This window comes from Manduca sexta, chromosome 4 (assembly GCF_014839805.1).
Source record: "Manduca sexta isolate Smith_Timp_Sample1 chromosome 4, JHU_Msex_v1.0, whole genome shotgun sequence".
Taxonomy (NCBI): domain Eukaryota; kingdom Metazoa; phylum Arthropoda; class Insecta; order Lepidoptera; family Sphingidae; genus Manduca; species Manduca sexta.
This window is the reverse complement of record NC_051118.1, coordinates 146640-162998: the sequence shown is the minus strand read 5'-3', so window position 1 is coordinate 162998 and position 16359 is coordinate 146640. Positions and strand designations below refer to the sequence as shown.

The 16359-nt window shown below is 35.2% G+C and overlaps 1 protein-coding gene across 1 annotated transcript in view; it reads right to left on the bottom strand.

Annotated features, from left to right (window-relative positions):
• Positions 1 to 6063, bottom strand: part of LOC119190319 (E3 ubiquitin-protein ligase RNF123-like) — a 6712-nt gene extending 649 nt beyond the window's left edge. Inside the window, exons 1-5 of the mRNA XM_037442003.1 lie at positions 5820 to 6063; positions 5097 to 5208; positions 4186 to 4255; positions 1208 to 1350; positions 8 to 138 (exon numbers count right to left, since the gene is read on the bottom strand). Of these exons, the coding sequence (XP_037297900.1) occupies positions 8 to 138; positions 1208 to 1350; positions 4186 to 4255; positions 5097 to 5208; positions 5820 to 5950 (587 nt within the window). The 5' untranslated portion in view covers positions 5951 to 6063. The remainder of the gene's footprint in view (positions 1 to 7; positions 139 to 1207; positions 1351 to 4185; positions 4256 to 5096; positions 5209 to 5819) is intronic.
• Positions 6064 to 16359: the final 10296 nt, after the last annotated feature.

Below are 16359 nucleotides of genomic sequence, written 5' to 3'. Positions count from 1 at the left end.
TGGCAGCCACGGTTGTCCGTATGGTGACGTGGCCACGTTCCACTTCCTCACCCTGCCACCATCGTACCCGTATGAGTGGGCCGTATCGCCCACTCCCGTATCCATGGAAAACATGCAGGAGGCCGTGCACCAACCAACCTATACACATATAACCTAGAATTATTGACAAATCCAGTGGGGGCGAGACAACGTATCCAATAGCGGACCCCCGCCCCCTAGGAAAACCCTATGTAAGTGCAAGAATAGTAATAAAAACTGGGGGGCTTGCACAAACGCGAAGACCATCCTCCTCCAACGGCTTACATGCACACAACACGCACTCCACAGAGACACATTCTAACAACACAGAGAAACATAGGAGATAAGAAAAAACAACTTATACAATTATTTTAGGTCTTGTATGATTCATTTGCAGTTATTTTTTGAAGAGGAAATCCAACGTGCAACACCGGCAAAATTGTATTCATTTGCGAGGTGTTCTGTCTTCTAAGTCGATAATCAACCTGGCTGCAAGTTCGCTTACCATCAGGTGCGTTTGCTGCGAGCGTAAAAAAATACCGTTCTCGTGATAATACGTCGTGAAAATATCGTGGTAATAACTAGGTCGGCCCAGAAACCTCATTAAGAACATTTATGTATAAAGCACTGCATGGTATTGCATCTCACTTGTCATTAGCATTGGAAGTCTTAGTATGTCCTGTTTTCCAGCTACAAAAAAACCCTGAATTGCTGTAGAAACCCATAGCGCCATCTGTACGACGCTGGCGTCATCTATTTAAAAATCGAATTGAACATTCAAATATTTCGAACAGGAGTAAATTACCTGAAAAATATATGGTCTATGCGTGCACCAAATTTCATCAATATTTAGTTAGCAGTTACTGTGTTTACTTCTAACATATAAACAACCAAACATTTTCATTTTTTATGTTTTTTTTTCGCATTTATGATATATTTTATTCGTAAGAACATTTAAACAAAAATATTTTTCGGACTTTATCGCAGTTTTTTTATATTATAATTTTCTCCTGAGGTTTCGAAGATTTTACAGCCGTGGTCACATGATGGACAATTATTATTTCAATGTTTAACATTCGTGTAAACATAAGTAATCATTATATTAGTAAGAAAAAGATAACATAAGATATACTACCTCCACCATCACAGGATTACTAGATTACTAATGAGGACTCCAAGAACATTGTACCTGCATAATTCCTTTAGTTCCAAGTTGCACTTCGTACATCCACTTCCCGGCGTAAACGCATGCCGTTGCGCGTATCGTTGCGAAACTGGACAAACCCTGGACGCTAACTCTCTCGTCTCCTACTAGCACCAATCGACCGGTGCCTGAAAACACAATAACCCTTTTTCTAACGCGGCGATGGTGTAAGTGGGTCGCCTGATGGTATTGTCACTATTTACCGTTTCCGAATGGAAGGAGGATTGCTGCCGGTTTGGAAACGACCGTGCGCAAAGGTTAATTAAAGCCAATTTTTCATAAGTTCAGTACTACTCTGACTGAGTCTGTTTATTAATATTGTTAATAAAACAGGTTACATGTTACTTCAAATATTACTTAAAAATATTCCTATTTACAGTAATAATCTTCCTGGATTAACTCAGTCATGGAGTAATTTAACCATATTTAATCATACTTACAAAAAAACGAATTGTCATTAACTTCATAAATTAAAAAATTGTAAAGGACATTGTTCTGTGCCCATACATAATTCGCCCTGGAACCAACAGCAATGGAAAAATGATTTTAATATTTAGAATCATTAATAAATTCTCATGACATATTATTTATAAACCGGACAAGCTGGGATATCTCATTAATCCAAAAAAAAGATGAGATTTTGAGGTTATAATTGATAGTAAACATTCAAAGTTTTTCAATGTTCAAGGTAGATTTATAGTCCTATCATTTAAGCTTTAAATATGCTTTTTATTGATATAAGTACCTATCTAATATATATATAAGCCCTAAATATTCATCACTAGGTGTCTGATCATTTTTTACTTAAATCAGGCTATTTTAAGACTTGGTTCATATAATTTTTTATAAGTAAAAAGGTATCTTATTATGTAGTTATAGTATTTACATCCTCTAAGAGTACCCTTCCGAATTTATGTATTTTCTATATATACGTACGTATTCCCCGAAGAGACAGACAGAGGCGCACTGTTGAGCATTCACGCTTCATCAGAAGCATGGCATATTTTACACACTTTTAGTAGACTCTTAGGGCATGTAGGATTAAATTAAACAAATAAAAAAATATTTTCAGTTCATATTATTTATTTCCTCACCACCTACATTGTTTTATAAAATATTATCTGAGTATTGTGCAGGAGGGTTGTTGTTATGGTATTATTTATCAATTCAGTTTTGCCAATCACCATATTAGTTAAATGAATATAATCTTTCATTATATGCACCTCCAATGGTGCAAGTCTTTCTCAAATGATATTTCTGCTATAAACATGATGTGGAATATTTGTCCTTAATGGAATTATTTGATGGGAGCGAGTCCAGAGTTCCAACATTCTATTACAGAGCACGCAGCTTCTACTAACATTGTTACAGCTGAAGTATGTATAGGCTCTTGGGCCGTGGTCCAACATGCTGTACATATAAGATCAAGGGCTACAACCTGAAAAAAAACAAACACATTATGCTCAAATTAGAATGGCAATATATTAATATTGTGTCACACGAAAAGCAGATTTATGTATTTAAATCTTCCAGCTGAATTAAATGTAAGAAACCTTCAAGCATATAACACACATTTTTTAATCAACAATATCCTTGCTAGTTTGCTCTTAAGTTGCCACAGCTACATGCTAAAGTGTGTAGTAGGTAGTATACAGACTCTGTTCGCTGTCTCCACGCAGTTACCAAGAACAGGAACTGAGGAGCGAACTAGAAGTTTGGCGGCAGTTAAACTTGTACGATTAAAGAAAAATGTGCTTACCAAACGAGGCGCTGTCCATTGTTGTATACAATGGCGAATCTGCTCGTTCTCCAACACCATGGACCCGCCAGCAGAGCCACAATTAATGCAAAAAGCAATTTCCATTTCGTATCCGTTATCAATGCCAGATAAATTGTTACATCAGTTCACAAAGTCCAGAAATCACAGCCAGTGTATGTCGATATGGTAATCAATCGCACAGATTCTTTATAATAGCCGAATCGTCAATGATATAGTGAGAGTCAGAGAATTATAATATATTATATGGAAAGTGAGAGTCTAGTTTATTTGTCTCTGATGAGTGAAGTGTAAGTGACATTAAATTGAATTGAAAAATGAAGTAAGAATTAGGGATACTACTCGACTAGATTCTGGATCGATTATATCGATCATTTATACAAAAATCGATTTTATTCAACATAGGGTTATTTTTATTCGGAAAAATATTTAGCGGGACCCTTATCCCGGAAAATCGTTCACACGGGCGGATCCGATAGTAATTTAATATGGAGGGAGTTTGAGGCCCCCGGATGGAGCGAGAGAGAAGAACGCTACTTTTTATATGTATAATTCATAAATATTTTGTACGACAGAAAAATAAATGTTCGCATAATATATTATGCTTTGCTATCTGTACGAAGCCAGGTCGGGTCGCTAATATAGAATCTAAATAAACAAAGTAAATTAATATGAATTAAAAACTAAAAAAAAAAACTTTTTTCATAGACGACTTGATCTATAATCAATTTAGTCCTAAAACTAACTACTTATTTATTTGAGACGCATCCACTGCTCGATTAAATATTATAATAATAATTAAAGAACATATCGCCTCACAAATCGAATATATTAAAATGTTTCATGATTAATTATCGGTAATTAGATTTATCGTTTTGTCAAACCGGTACTTACATCTCTATACACAATTAGTTGTAAACATGTCGGCGACTTTGACTTTAAGTCGATACAATACTTTTATATATTCATTTTGGATGTAGCAGCTTGTCCGTTTTATACACATATTTGCAAATAATATAAAAAACTACACAAATGATTATGGTGCTAGTCACACCTTTGTTGGTTCTGGGGCCGTTTTCGACAATGTCCTTTGATCTACTGCATAAATTAAATGCATGCGTGTGTTTTAATATTTAGCTAGAAAACCATAGCATACATATTTGAATATAAATAAGAAACTTAAAACCTGTAGACGCATCGAAGACTACGATTTTGGGACCAACACGACCGTGTCTTTCATCTGCTACTTCCTTTGTCTAGAAAAAAACAAAGTTTGGTCCTCAAATTGGTACCAAAGGGAACAATAGATTGACTCAATTAAATTTATACTAATAAAATAGTAACATTATTCTCTCATGAGAATAGTAGCACACGTAACTGTGTCGCGTTTATTTTTGAAACAGTGTTGGGCCGGCCCCACATTAGAGGGGTGTTAAAACCCGCCATAGTGGCCCACGTAAATGTGTTGCGTTTCCGAATCAGCCTGTGTATATTAGGTTCCAAAAGCCCGTCATAATTGTGTCGACTGCAGAGGGGTAATCATCTCTCGTCAGTAGACATTCTATTGGATCCCACCCCATTTACCATCAGGTGCAGTGGAGCCACTTTGTTGTCGTGCCTGTGTACAAAAAAAAACAATTGCCAGCCCTGTTTTATATATACCAGCCCTGAATTACACTGCTGGGCACGGGATTCCTCCACTAATGATAGGGTTAAAACCTTACGCCCGTATTCATAAACGTTATTTATCTAAGGACGGAGCATTGCTGTGATAATAAGTCTGTTTCTCAGTGCTGATAGCATGGCAGCTTTCGCAGTGCGTAGACATAGGGCCGTTGTGATTGCCTAATATTGAGATACAATTTGAATCTAGTTGTCTGTCAGATAAATAAATCTGAACAAACAGTAAGCTGTCCGATAAATAAAACTGAGAAGACTACTTATTATCACAGCAATGCTTCATCCTTAGATAAATAACGTTTATAAATACGGGCGTTAGTCTACTACGCTGAATCAGCGCTGGTTGGCAAAATTCAATAAATGTAATCTACTACTACTTCATTACAGCCTACAACTAAAATAGTCGTTAGCACTTACTTCTATAACTATTGGAGCATTTTTCTTGGCAGATTTCGATTTGTGACTCAAGACTTTAGTGTCAAGCATTTTAGAGAGATTGTCTCGGACATGGCTTACGTATTTACTTCTCCTGTACGTAGATTACAATGTTATACTTATTATTTTGACTCGATAACAAAAGACGGTGGATATGCCAAAGAAAAATGATTTAAATTCCTTAGACAAAGATCCTCGTTCCTACTAGAGAGAAGCAAGAAGCGAAAGGATTCAAATTCCAAAAAAAAAATGTATTTACAGTAGTGGCGAAGGGTAAAATTTTCCGTTAGGGAACCCAACATGAGAATATGCATAAATGCGATAGGAAATTAGTTCCATTGGTAATAAGATTCCACGTAAATTACGAAAAGGAAGCCGACGGGAATCGGGTTATGTGGACCCTTTGCCACTGATTTACACGCAATTTCGGTGTTTGTCTGAAGTCTGATGACTAAAAATACTAGATAACATTCGTGAATTTGATATATTTATTTATTCATTATTTTTTGTACACATTTATATGATGAAAAAAGACATAGAATATCCACTTATAAATAGAGGTACAATTGGAGGTCTTATCACTCGAATATGTTACAGGCAACCATATGGAATGGACATTGAAAAAGGAAGAAAGATATAATTAATTACTTATGTGGCGTTAGACTCCCCCTATCACACTAAGGAAGAACCTATGTTTTTACTTACTGAACATGTCGATCAGTGTTTTCTTTCATAACCATATCGTTGCCAAAAACTCTGCGAATTGTATCATGGACCTCGCCCTTCTCAGCCGAGCTGCTGCAGACGCCAAACATAGATCGCAGGACGTTCATCATTACCTTAAGCAGATGTTCTTCCCAAAAAAAACTAGTTATCTTCAATCTCTACTTATAATAGAGGAAAATTTATAGCGTTAAAACTTGCTAAAAAAATTATATTTGAAAACCATTTGACATATTGTGTCGATTGACCGAATTCTATAGTTTTGTCTAAAGAGTCTAATGATTGTATTATTTATTTGTGTATTATAGATAATACAATAATTATGTAAGTAACCTGCTCTTGACAAAAGTAAATCTCGTGATAAGCTTTTATCTGTACGTAGTGAGATCAGGGGGCCCTATTACGTGTATGGGGGCAAATTCGTATTTTTGTAATTACAGGCTATCTTATCAAAAGGCAGCTTTGGTACAGATAAAAGGGTAAAGGTCCCCTATTTACCTAAACGACCTATGAAAGCTGTCCTTCAATTTAAATAATATCAGCCCTGTATTATATACTGTCCGACTACTGGGCTTGGGGCTCTTCTAGTGAGAGCGATTAGGCTTTAGTCCACCTCGTTGGCATGGTGCAGATTGGTAGACTTCACACACCCTCAAAATTCCTATTAAGAGCTTCTCAGTAGTGTGTATTACGACTTAAAATAAATAAAATATATCCGTTACGTTCACCATTTATTCACAGATTGACGAGACACATTTTTGATAGCGGGGTAGTTGTATCACAACAATGGACAATCTACCTTCATTAATCTTAAGATATTAACACTAATATATAATGTTTGTTTTTCCAAGATGTTACGATATGAAATACACATAACATGTTTGTGATACAGGCTTACTGTATCACACTCAGTTATGCAGGTTTCCTCACGATGTTTTCCTTTACCATTAAAGCAAGCGATAATTTCCAAAGAATACACACATAATTTTAGGAAAGTCAGGGTGTGTGCCCTTGGGATTTTAACCTGCGGACATTCTTTCCAGCAGTCCGTTCCACACCCACAGGCTATCGCCACTAATATTGTAAGAATTTAAACAAAATGCTATTAAATTAATATCTACCCCCATACATTTTACATGCAAATAAAAATAATATCGCATACGTTTTTCCAATTATAAAACAAGAATAAAATACCATATGCTAATTGGAACCCATAAAAAAGTAATTAAAGTCGGAAACGTTTAATACCAACGTTTCGACCCTCTTCAGCGTAAATTGTTGGAAAGAATAAACGTTGACAAAATTACTGGCAGCCCGCCCCTGAATGTTATTACGAAGGTTAGGGAAAGTGAAAATTCAGATTTACGTGACTACATTGTTCTAGACAGTAAGGTATTTGGGATTTTAGGTCTTAAAGAGATCTTTTTGAAATATTAAAGAGCGTTGGTACGTTTAAAAAAAAAACATTTTTTTTCTCAATAGCAAAGTTGATAAAAACTATAAATAGTTTAAGATGAACTTCATTTTCATTATTAAAAAAACTGACTATAATGGGTGTAAAAATTTATATGACCGCGGTTTTAATGACCTTCCACTGGAAGGTGGCGAAGAGTGAAGTTTTTTAAAAGGGATCTTGGGGCAACAAATTTTTGGTTACTGATGGTAGGTCTCTCATATCTGACAGTCCGCCTGGGTTGGTACCACGCAATGTCTATTTCTGCCGCCAAGCAGCAGTGTGAAGTCACTATTGTGTTCCAACTTCAAGTACATTGTAGCCAGTGTAACTACTGGACATAATAAGAGTTAAACATCTCAGGTCTTAGGATGGCGAGCGCAGTGAAATACCAAACAATACTTTGTAATCCAAAGTGATTGAAAGTGTTTCTACTGTTTTTCACACATGCATTTTTACCTTTTTACCTTTTCAAGAAAGGTAGGCAGAGACACCATGCTGTGTGTGAGAGGGACAACAATATCGCTAAGGACGATAAGAAGATAATATACGCGACCGAGTTCAGTTCGAACATTTCAAGGCGCGAGGACTCATGCGCGCGAGATACAATTTGACGAATGGATTTGAACTAACGAAATTGATGAAGCATTGATTATAAACTCATAAATATAAAATTATTTATTTCGATGTCTAAGATTTATATTCTAATAATATTATTATGTTTATTTTTATTTTGAATTAATTTGTAAAAAGGAAGCCGGTAGGAATCGGCTTATATAAACGTTTCGCCACAAGTTTCTAGATTGTCTTATATTTCCTAAATCCGGCCCGGTCGTAGGTTAACCTTTCTCTACGTACCTACCATTATTTTTCACCTGGGGTCAGCGCAATATACTTTTGTGAATTGTTATCTTATTACATTTATAGTTTAGATATCTAGTTTTTCCGTTTGCAATATAATGACTTCGATATTCAAATCATAAGTCAAGCACTAACGATTTCGTTTTTGAATAAATTATTCCTCTGATTGATGTGACATCTTTCATATTTTTTAGAATCCCAAATCTATTACTAGCATTTATCTAGAAATTATCGCTAAATTTTGTCGTCGGTACGACTCATAAAGTCTTTTAAAACCCATATTTCCTTTTTCATAGGAACTATAAACCTGTTTCCTTCGTACGAAATTGCACAGCGCATGTAAACATAGCTGTTTGCTTTTACAAAACGTTCCTGTTCGATGTTTGATTGAAAACATCGACTCGATGCGTTTACGACTTGTTTGATACGCTTGTATGGAACGAGATGGCCGTGACCATTTTATGTCTGATTTATTAGTATTGATATTTGATTTTAATTGGTATTTGATGGATTAATGTTTACTCTCAGTAACACTTATGGTGTCGTGACGGCGGTATGACTAAGAAGCGACGGCGATTACTTTTATAGCAAACTAAAGAAATATATAAGTAAACTATTAAGTGTTAATTTTACTTCGTTCTCTTACTAATACTTAGTAATATTAGAAAGGGGAAAGTTTGAGAAAATGTCTCAATGTTAGTTAGAACTAAACCCAGAAACAATAAAACGGATTTAGATGAAATTTGTTACACGGATACACCATGTCCTGGATTAACATATGGGCTATTTTTAACCCAGTAATTTGCTTATATGGGAAATAATGGACGTTTTATCTGATTTATTAAATAGAGAGCATTTCATGCGAGCAAAGTAAATAAATAATTTTGATTAATATTGAATTTCTTTTTTTTTGCTACATACCTCAGTAAACTTAATTAAGGCATTGAGGAAGATAATCTAGATCAGAACAATAAAAAAAATATATGTTTGATTGCGTTCGGTTTTAAGCCTTTTATGAAAAACAATCTCTATTTACAAATGTTGAACAATACCAAACAGTAATGTAAAGGCACTTCGAGTTAAAGTGAAACTCAATTAGATCCCTCACTCTGGCAATTAAACGATGCGCTGCATGCGAGAAATCCGGGACAACTGAATTAAATACTAATCGAATTGTAATGTCACAGTGTTATGTTTTTAGGTTTATTTAGTAGTAAAGACAGGATGTGAATTAATGATAATATGAGCCCTGAATATATTGCTCACTGCTGCTTACTGGCCTCTGCTACAGATATCCTTAGCCACGCTGGTCTATTTGAAATAAAATAAAATGCTTTATTTATCACGTAGACGAACATAGTTGTGCTAATGATAATTCAAGGTAGATGAGAATATTTAATTATTACTCCAATGAAGTAGCTTATATTTACTAAACCGCTTGCTTGATGGAATAATATAATAATATCAGCCCTGTATTATATATTGTCCCACTTTTGGGCACGGGCTTCCTCTACTACTGAGAGGGATTAGGCCTTAGTCCACCACGCTGGCGTAGTGCGAGTTGGTAGACTTCACACACCCTCGAAAATTCCTAATATTGAATTTCTCAGTATGCAGGTTTCCTCACGATGTTTTCCTTCACCGTTAAAGCAAGCGATAATTCATAAAGAATACACACATAATTTTTTTTAGAAAAGTCAGAGGTGTGTGCCCTTGGGATTTGAACCTGGGGACGTTCGTCTCGGCACTCTGTTTCACAACCAACTAGGCTATCGCATGGAACTGTTACGACAACTCTAAACAATAGCAACATCACCCAATAGTAGATTAAAAAGAACTGCCTGGTAATAAACTGCTCTCAATGCACATCCATGAATCGTCTGGGATTTTAAATTGAAGATTATACCCAATAATTGAAATAGATAAATTGAAAAGCACTGCGTACTAAACTGCTCCCAATGCATACCCGTCATTTAATTGGTATTTTAAATTAAAGATTATTGATAAAACTCACTTGATTTTTGGTTTGAGACTTTCCTGCCTCACACCCACCACTGCCACTCCTGCAAGCCAGGATCTGCAGTGACACGCATTCTATGACACCGAGCGGTGAAGCTCGGCGAGTCTCAGAGAACACCAATTTGTTTTTACACAGCAACGAAGTCAAATAGAAAGATAGCGAGGAGTTGGAAATATTAATTGTCCACTTCCATCGAGTAAATTAATTACTGGTTGTTGATTGTTTGATATCAAATCCTGTTGAAATAAGCTTCTCTCAGAACTGATAGCAGACGTGATAGAAAAGTTCACAAATGGAGACCACGTATCGGCAAGCTAATTGGACATCCATTAATAAAGACAACCTAATAAAGGTCAAAGACACTCGGTGGATGCAGGCCTCTTTCGAGTTGATTTGGAAATTTTTGACGAAAGCCTATCAGCAGTTGACATCCAGAAAGAGAATAAAATCCATACAAACGGTCACATTACAAAACATTCCTGAGTATAAAAAACGAAATATTTACATGCACTTAACACATGGCTGGTTAAAAATAAACTGCTTTGATCAAACTCTGGATTCTTTGATGCTGGCGTTCGTCGCTAAAGTGATGTGTTTTTAATAGCTTACGAAGGACGACGGCTGTTAAGGGTTAACGTCATGGCTTTTTTTGTATTGTAGATTCAGACATAACTACGCTATCTCTGAAGGAGTAGACAGTATGACTATAAGTATAGTCATAGAAAAGCTGTATTCACAAAAAATTATTATTATGATGACGCATAGAACTCTTGAATGTAGGCAATGTTGTAGTTTTCTGTGTATTTCTTTACTTACGTTACGCCACTGTAAGGCAATCAAACAATATCAGAACAATATAATTTAATGAATCAGCAAATGATGTTGCTTCGTCACAATACAATATCATTAGTATAAATATGAGGGAGAGAGAAATCGAGAAGCCGCAACCGGAATAGAGCCGCGTTTCTTTTTCCATCGCTCATTATGACTTGGAGAAAGGATGGATCTAACTTTCAAGTAGGAGAGGGGGGGATATAATTGAAGTTTAGTCAGGACAGACTCCAAATCGATTACAATAATAAATATAATTACAAAAGAAATAGTATGTTATTGTTAAACGTCAAAATATTATGTGACAATGAAATCAATTTTCCTCTGAACGTAAATTAAATAATAGCATGTATTTGCTATCATACAAAATATTTATTCCATTAAATATATCGATGGGAGCCTTAATGATGATGATGAGCCTTTAAAAAATTATCAGTAGTCACCTAGACCTAGCCCAGGTCTGTAACCCCAATGATCCTCCCCGCCTGAATCCGCCCTCGCCTTGGAGAGTATAAGTTAATATACTTTATAAAAATACATATCTCTACACCTTTTATTTTATACTAGTTGGTACTTGCTTGTTCGTGTATGACCTTCTACAGCATAAAAACCGCTCTGTATACTTTCTGAATTACAAAACATTTAATTAACGACAATATGATCTATTTGTGTTTCAAATTTCATCCAAAACGTCTAGCTTTTTAACACTACATCCAAATATCTTTAAAAAATTCAACATTATATAAGGTTTTAGAAAACTACGAGGAATTCTGTCATCTCACGATCAGCATGACTGCATTCAGTTCAACGAGATTATTTCGACTGACGGAAAGCATTAATTCGTGAATTAAAATAGTATTAGAGTTTCAAATCTCTGCTGCATGGCGCTAAGCGCTTGTCCGGAGACATTAGAAGTTAAATCTCATAAATTCGGTTAGTTTCAAAACTAAGCTGAGGTAAACTCGCATAACTGTGAAGTATATTATATAGTTGAGTTTTTTTACACGTGCTCGGCGTTCGGCAACGTGATCCCATTGCACCTGATGGTCAGTGGAGTGGGTCTAATAGACTGTCGACTGACGAGAGATGATTAGCCCTCGGAAGTCGACATAATTATGCCGGCCTGTTGAAACCGAATATACACAAACTCATTATGGAACGCGACACACTTACGTAGGCTGCTATGGCGGGTTTTAACACCTTGTGTACGGTGGTCGCTATCCGGGCGGATATACAATATATCCTACCACCAGCAATGATATGTCATTCTCATACATATTTTTTTTTCTAAATGTTTGCTGATGGTGTCTAGGTTTCGGCCCCTGAGAAGACTTAAATTTACAAAAGATACAGTTCCATAGTTCCTATCCTTATTACTTTGCAACTTCATCATCAAGTACGATAAGTTTTGCCTGCGTCTCAATCCGCTTTCAGAAAAAAGTTGGCAGTCACTAAGTGATAATGTAGCTTCTTATAATAGTGATTTCTTATGTTTACGCGAATGTTAGACATTAAAATTAAACTATTTTTCGGATTTTATCGCGGTTATAATATTTTAGTTTTCTTCTGACGTTTCGAAGACTTTGCAGCCTTCATGGTCACGGGGGGACTGAGGTGTTGTTCATCTGCAAAGTCAAAATTACAATATCTACCTACATTTTACAAATATACAACTTTTTAAATTTTAGCTGTTGGTGGTCCGATCTACGCAGAATGAGCTCACAGTGTCTTGAAGTCTGACAGCCGGTCTTCTGGGTTCCGATTTAATTAAATGTAAAACGTCTAAACGTCTGGAGAAAACTGAAACATTAAAACCGCGATAAAATCCGAAAAATAGTTAAATTTTAATGTTCTTATAATAATTTATAGAATCAGTCAGTAGTATTATTTCGGGTACTTTATTATTATAGGTCCACAAAATTAACTGTTACACAAAAGTTACAATTTAAATAATGCTTTTTATGTTCCATAATGTTGTAGAATCTAAAATATGTGAACACAACATGCGCAAAATACGTCTAATCCTAAAACATTAGCGCTTTACAATATAGGTATATTAAGTCAACGCAATAGAATTAAAATAATAAGAATTTTTAATACAGCTTCGTGGCTTTAAAAGAATGCAATGTTAAAGTGACCTATCGTATACTCTAGGTACTATTATAGGACCTTATTCAGAGAATATCATATATTAACATGAGCTAATAGGATGTGTCAACTGTGTCATACTTTTTAATTTAAATCTGATGGAAGTACCTACTGTCTAGTTAGTCTTGGGTCTTAAATGTATTGTGACTTGCTTATCTTTAATTTAAATGTTATAGAAATTCTTTTTTTATTGCTTTGAATGTCGAAACGAGCTTGCCGTTTGCCTGATGGTAAACGATACGCCCATAAACAGTAGAAACACCATCTAACATCTTTAATTACAAAATATTGTTTGGTATTCCATTACGCTAGCTATCCTGAGACATGAGATGTTAAGTTTTATTATGTCCAGTAGTTACACTGGCTACAATGTCGTTCAAACCGGAACACAACAGTGACTACACCCTGCTACATTGCAGCAGATATATTGCGGTGGTATCTAATCAGACGGACTCTCACCTATGATAGACCTACCACCAGTAACTTATCCATTAATCAAACCCAAAGCCTAGAAAACCTACAGCCAAACGCATGCACTAGTCTAAAGATTAATAATAACACTCGATGTGGGATTGTCTTTATCACGATTGCTGAATTCACACATGCAATAAACACAGTAAATTTATTTCACCTTCAATATTAGTCTACTCCACAATATTTTCTTATTCAAATGTCTTCGTGCCTAGACAATGTCGGATAGTCATATAATATTTCCTATGCCAAATAATCCTTTAATATTCCCAAGAATGTAAATGGCTCTTCATATAAGAACGTAACACGTTTATTGGTGACACGAATCCGCTAAAATTTCAATATAACCCCGACAAAACACGCAGCTATATTAAAAAGCACGATGTCTTGAACAAAGCTGTGTCATTTTCAACCTTCTGAAATGGGGTGGTTGATTCGCTCGCAGAATCACGCCGAGTTTTCCATAATGCTGCTGAATTGGGATAGCATAGGCTGTTCGAATGTGGAAGGATTGTGGGTGCTTTTGAAATTGGCAGGGTGTTCGGGAGCCGTTCAGCCCCGCCCACTACCAGCAACCCCTGCTTTCATTCATTCGCAGCTGAAAGCTCGCGCGGGGCGCACGTACCTTGACGTGCTGTATCGCTGTCGTGTTTTTAATAAACAATTGTCATAAACAATTTGCTCGTGGTCGGGTATTAATTGGCACTTTGAAGGTAAGTCGTATGTTTTATTTTACGTGCGCGTATTCGAAATACCTCTTTATGATCCGATGAATTGAGATTATTGTTGAGTGTCTCGTTGTGCGATAGATGTTTTTACTCCTACGAGTTGTGCTGATTGATTTTTGTCTGTCTGTAATCGTAATATACTTATCAACCGTTTATTGTTAAGTGTCTATTTAAATATCTATTTTAATCCTCTGTAATTTGGGTTTAATTTTCCATAAACAATCCTAATCCAACTTGCATTAGGAGTATACCTTTATTACTTGGCTTTGAACCCCCATCTACCAAACATATTGAAAACAAGAATTTTACTGACTGAACTACCACCTCTTGAACGCTGCTATATTTTTTTGACAAACTAGTTTATAAATTGTAATGAAATTATATTTTATTGTATTAAGACCTTGTCTTCTATCTAAAATATTACCCATAGGATATTTAATATTTTTTCAAATTATTTATATATTTGTCAATTTTCTAAACCTATTTTTGAGTGCTAGAACTTTTTGTTAATAGCAATTATATTTTATTATAAAAACTGAGACTATATTTATGTATTTATATTGTTGTATAAAGTTTTCTTTGTCGTCAAAAACAACAGGACTTCGAAATCTTTGTAGTCAATTTACAACTTTTTGTTTGTCGTTAAAAATGTACCTATGTATTTAGATGCAGGTAAAACGCAAACCTTTTACGAACAATCGTGTTATTACTTTTTTAGATTGTCACAAAAAACATTACAATTGTAATCTCTAAAATGTTATATAACAACACTACAGTTATACGCATAACTATAAGCCTTAAACGCCTACACGTAACTGGGTGCTAAATTATTTCTACCACCATAACCATTCGTTCTCATTCTTGTTTCATTCGTAGTTTCATTCAACCCTGCGACCTCTGTAAGGACGTTGTCTATCAAGTGTTACCCTCAGCCGATTACGTGTAGAACATTTTTCAATAGCATCCAGACTATACAAATATTTGCAATGTCTGAATTATCTGTGTTTGATTTAGATATAATGGATTTTCTATTATTATATTTGTTTAGTATAAAGTTTCTATTTATTGGTAACTTACACGTGGGACAGAGTATAATATAATATTTATGAGTAATATCCGTTTAGTAAAGGCAGACTATCTGTAAAATTTATTGTCAATATGTTATAACATTAACATTTTGAACTGCATGTGATTCGGTTAGTAAGGTACGTACCACAAAAGAAACCTTTATAGGATTAATTTTGTCTGTGTGTATGTCTGTCTAAACCCTTTTTCTCGGGAATACGCACACCTATTAAGATGATATGTATATCAAGTACTCGAGACTACGGTCTCTTTCAGCTGTGAGAGAAACAAACTTGCAAGTAAACGGTATCAAAAGATATGCATTTATATCGCATATTTTGCGATTTCACAAAAGAATCAAAACGTATACGATACTTCCAGTCGACCTAGAATCATGAAATGTAACAAGAAGCAATGTCTTACAGCACATGTAAAGGAACAAATCAGAAATTAGTAAGTAAAATCGAATTTACTATTACAAACTTATTAGTTGCTGTTGGTACAATCACCGTGTCTAGGGAACGAACGGCAAAGTTAAGTTTGTCTAGTTTGAACTTACATATATACTTAGATACCTTACCTACAAGTTTGTACGGAAACATCGGTGCGAGAGTCCAACTCTTGTCCGTTTTTTAACTTCAATATGGATTCAGAATAATAACCCACTGATTTGCAGGCAAAGTTATAATCAGATCATTAAGTTTTACTGAGCCTTTTTCAATCGGTCGATGAAGGTGCAAATACCTATTCAGTAGTGCGTTATAATCAATGTTATGATTTTCATCGATACGGTACATAATTTCTAAATAATAGCGACTACAAAGGTTAATAGCTCGTGTTATTTATGAACTTTATGTATAAGACAGTAAGTGTAACAATTGTAACATCTTTTAGGAACCATCTCAAAGGAACCCACATAGGATCAGTTTTTGGCATGTATCAGTC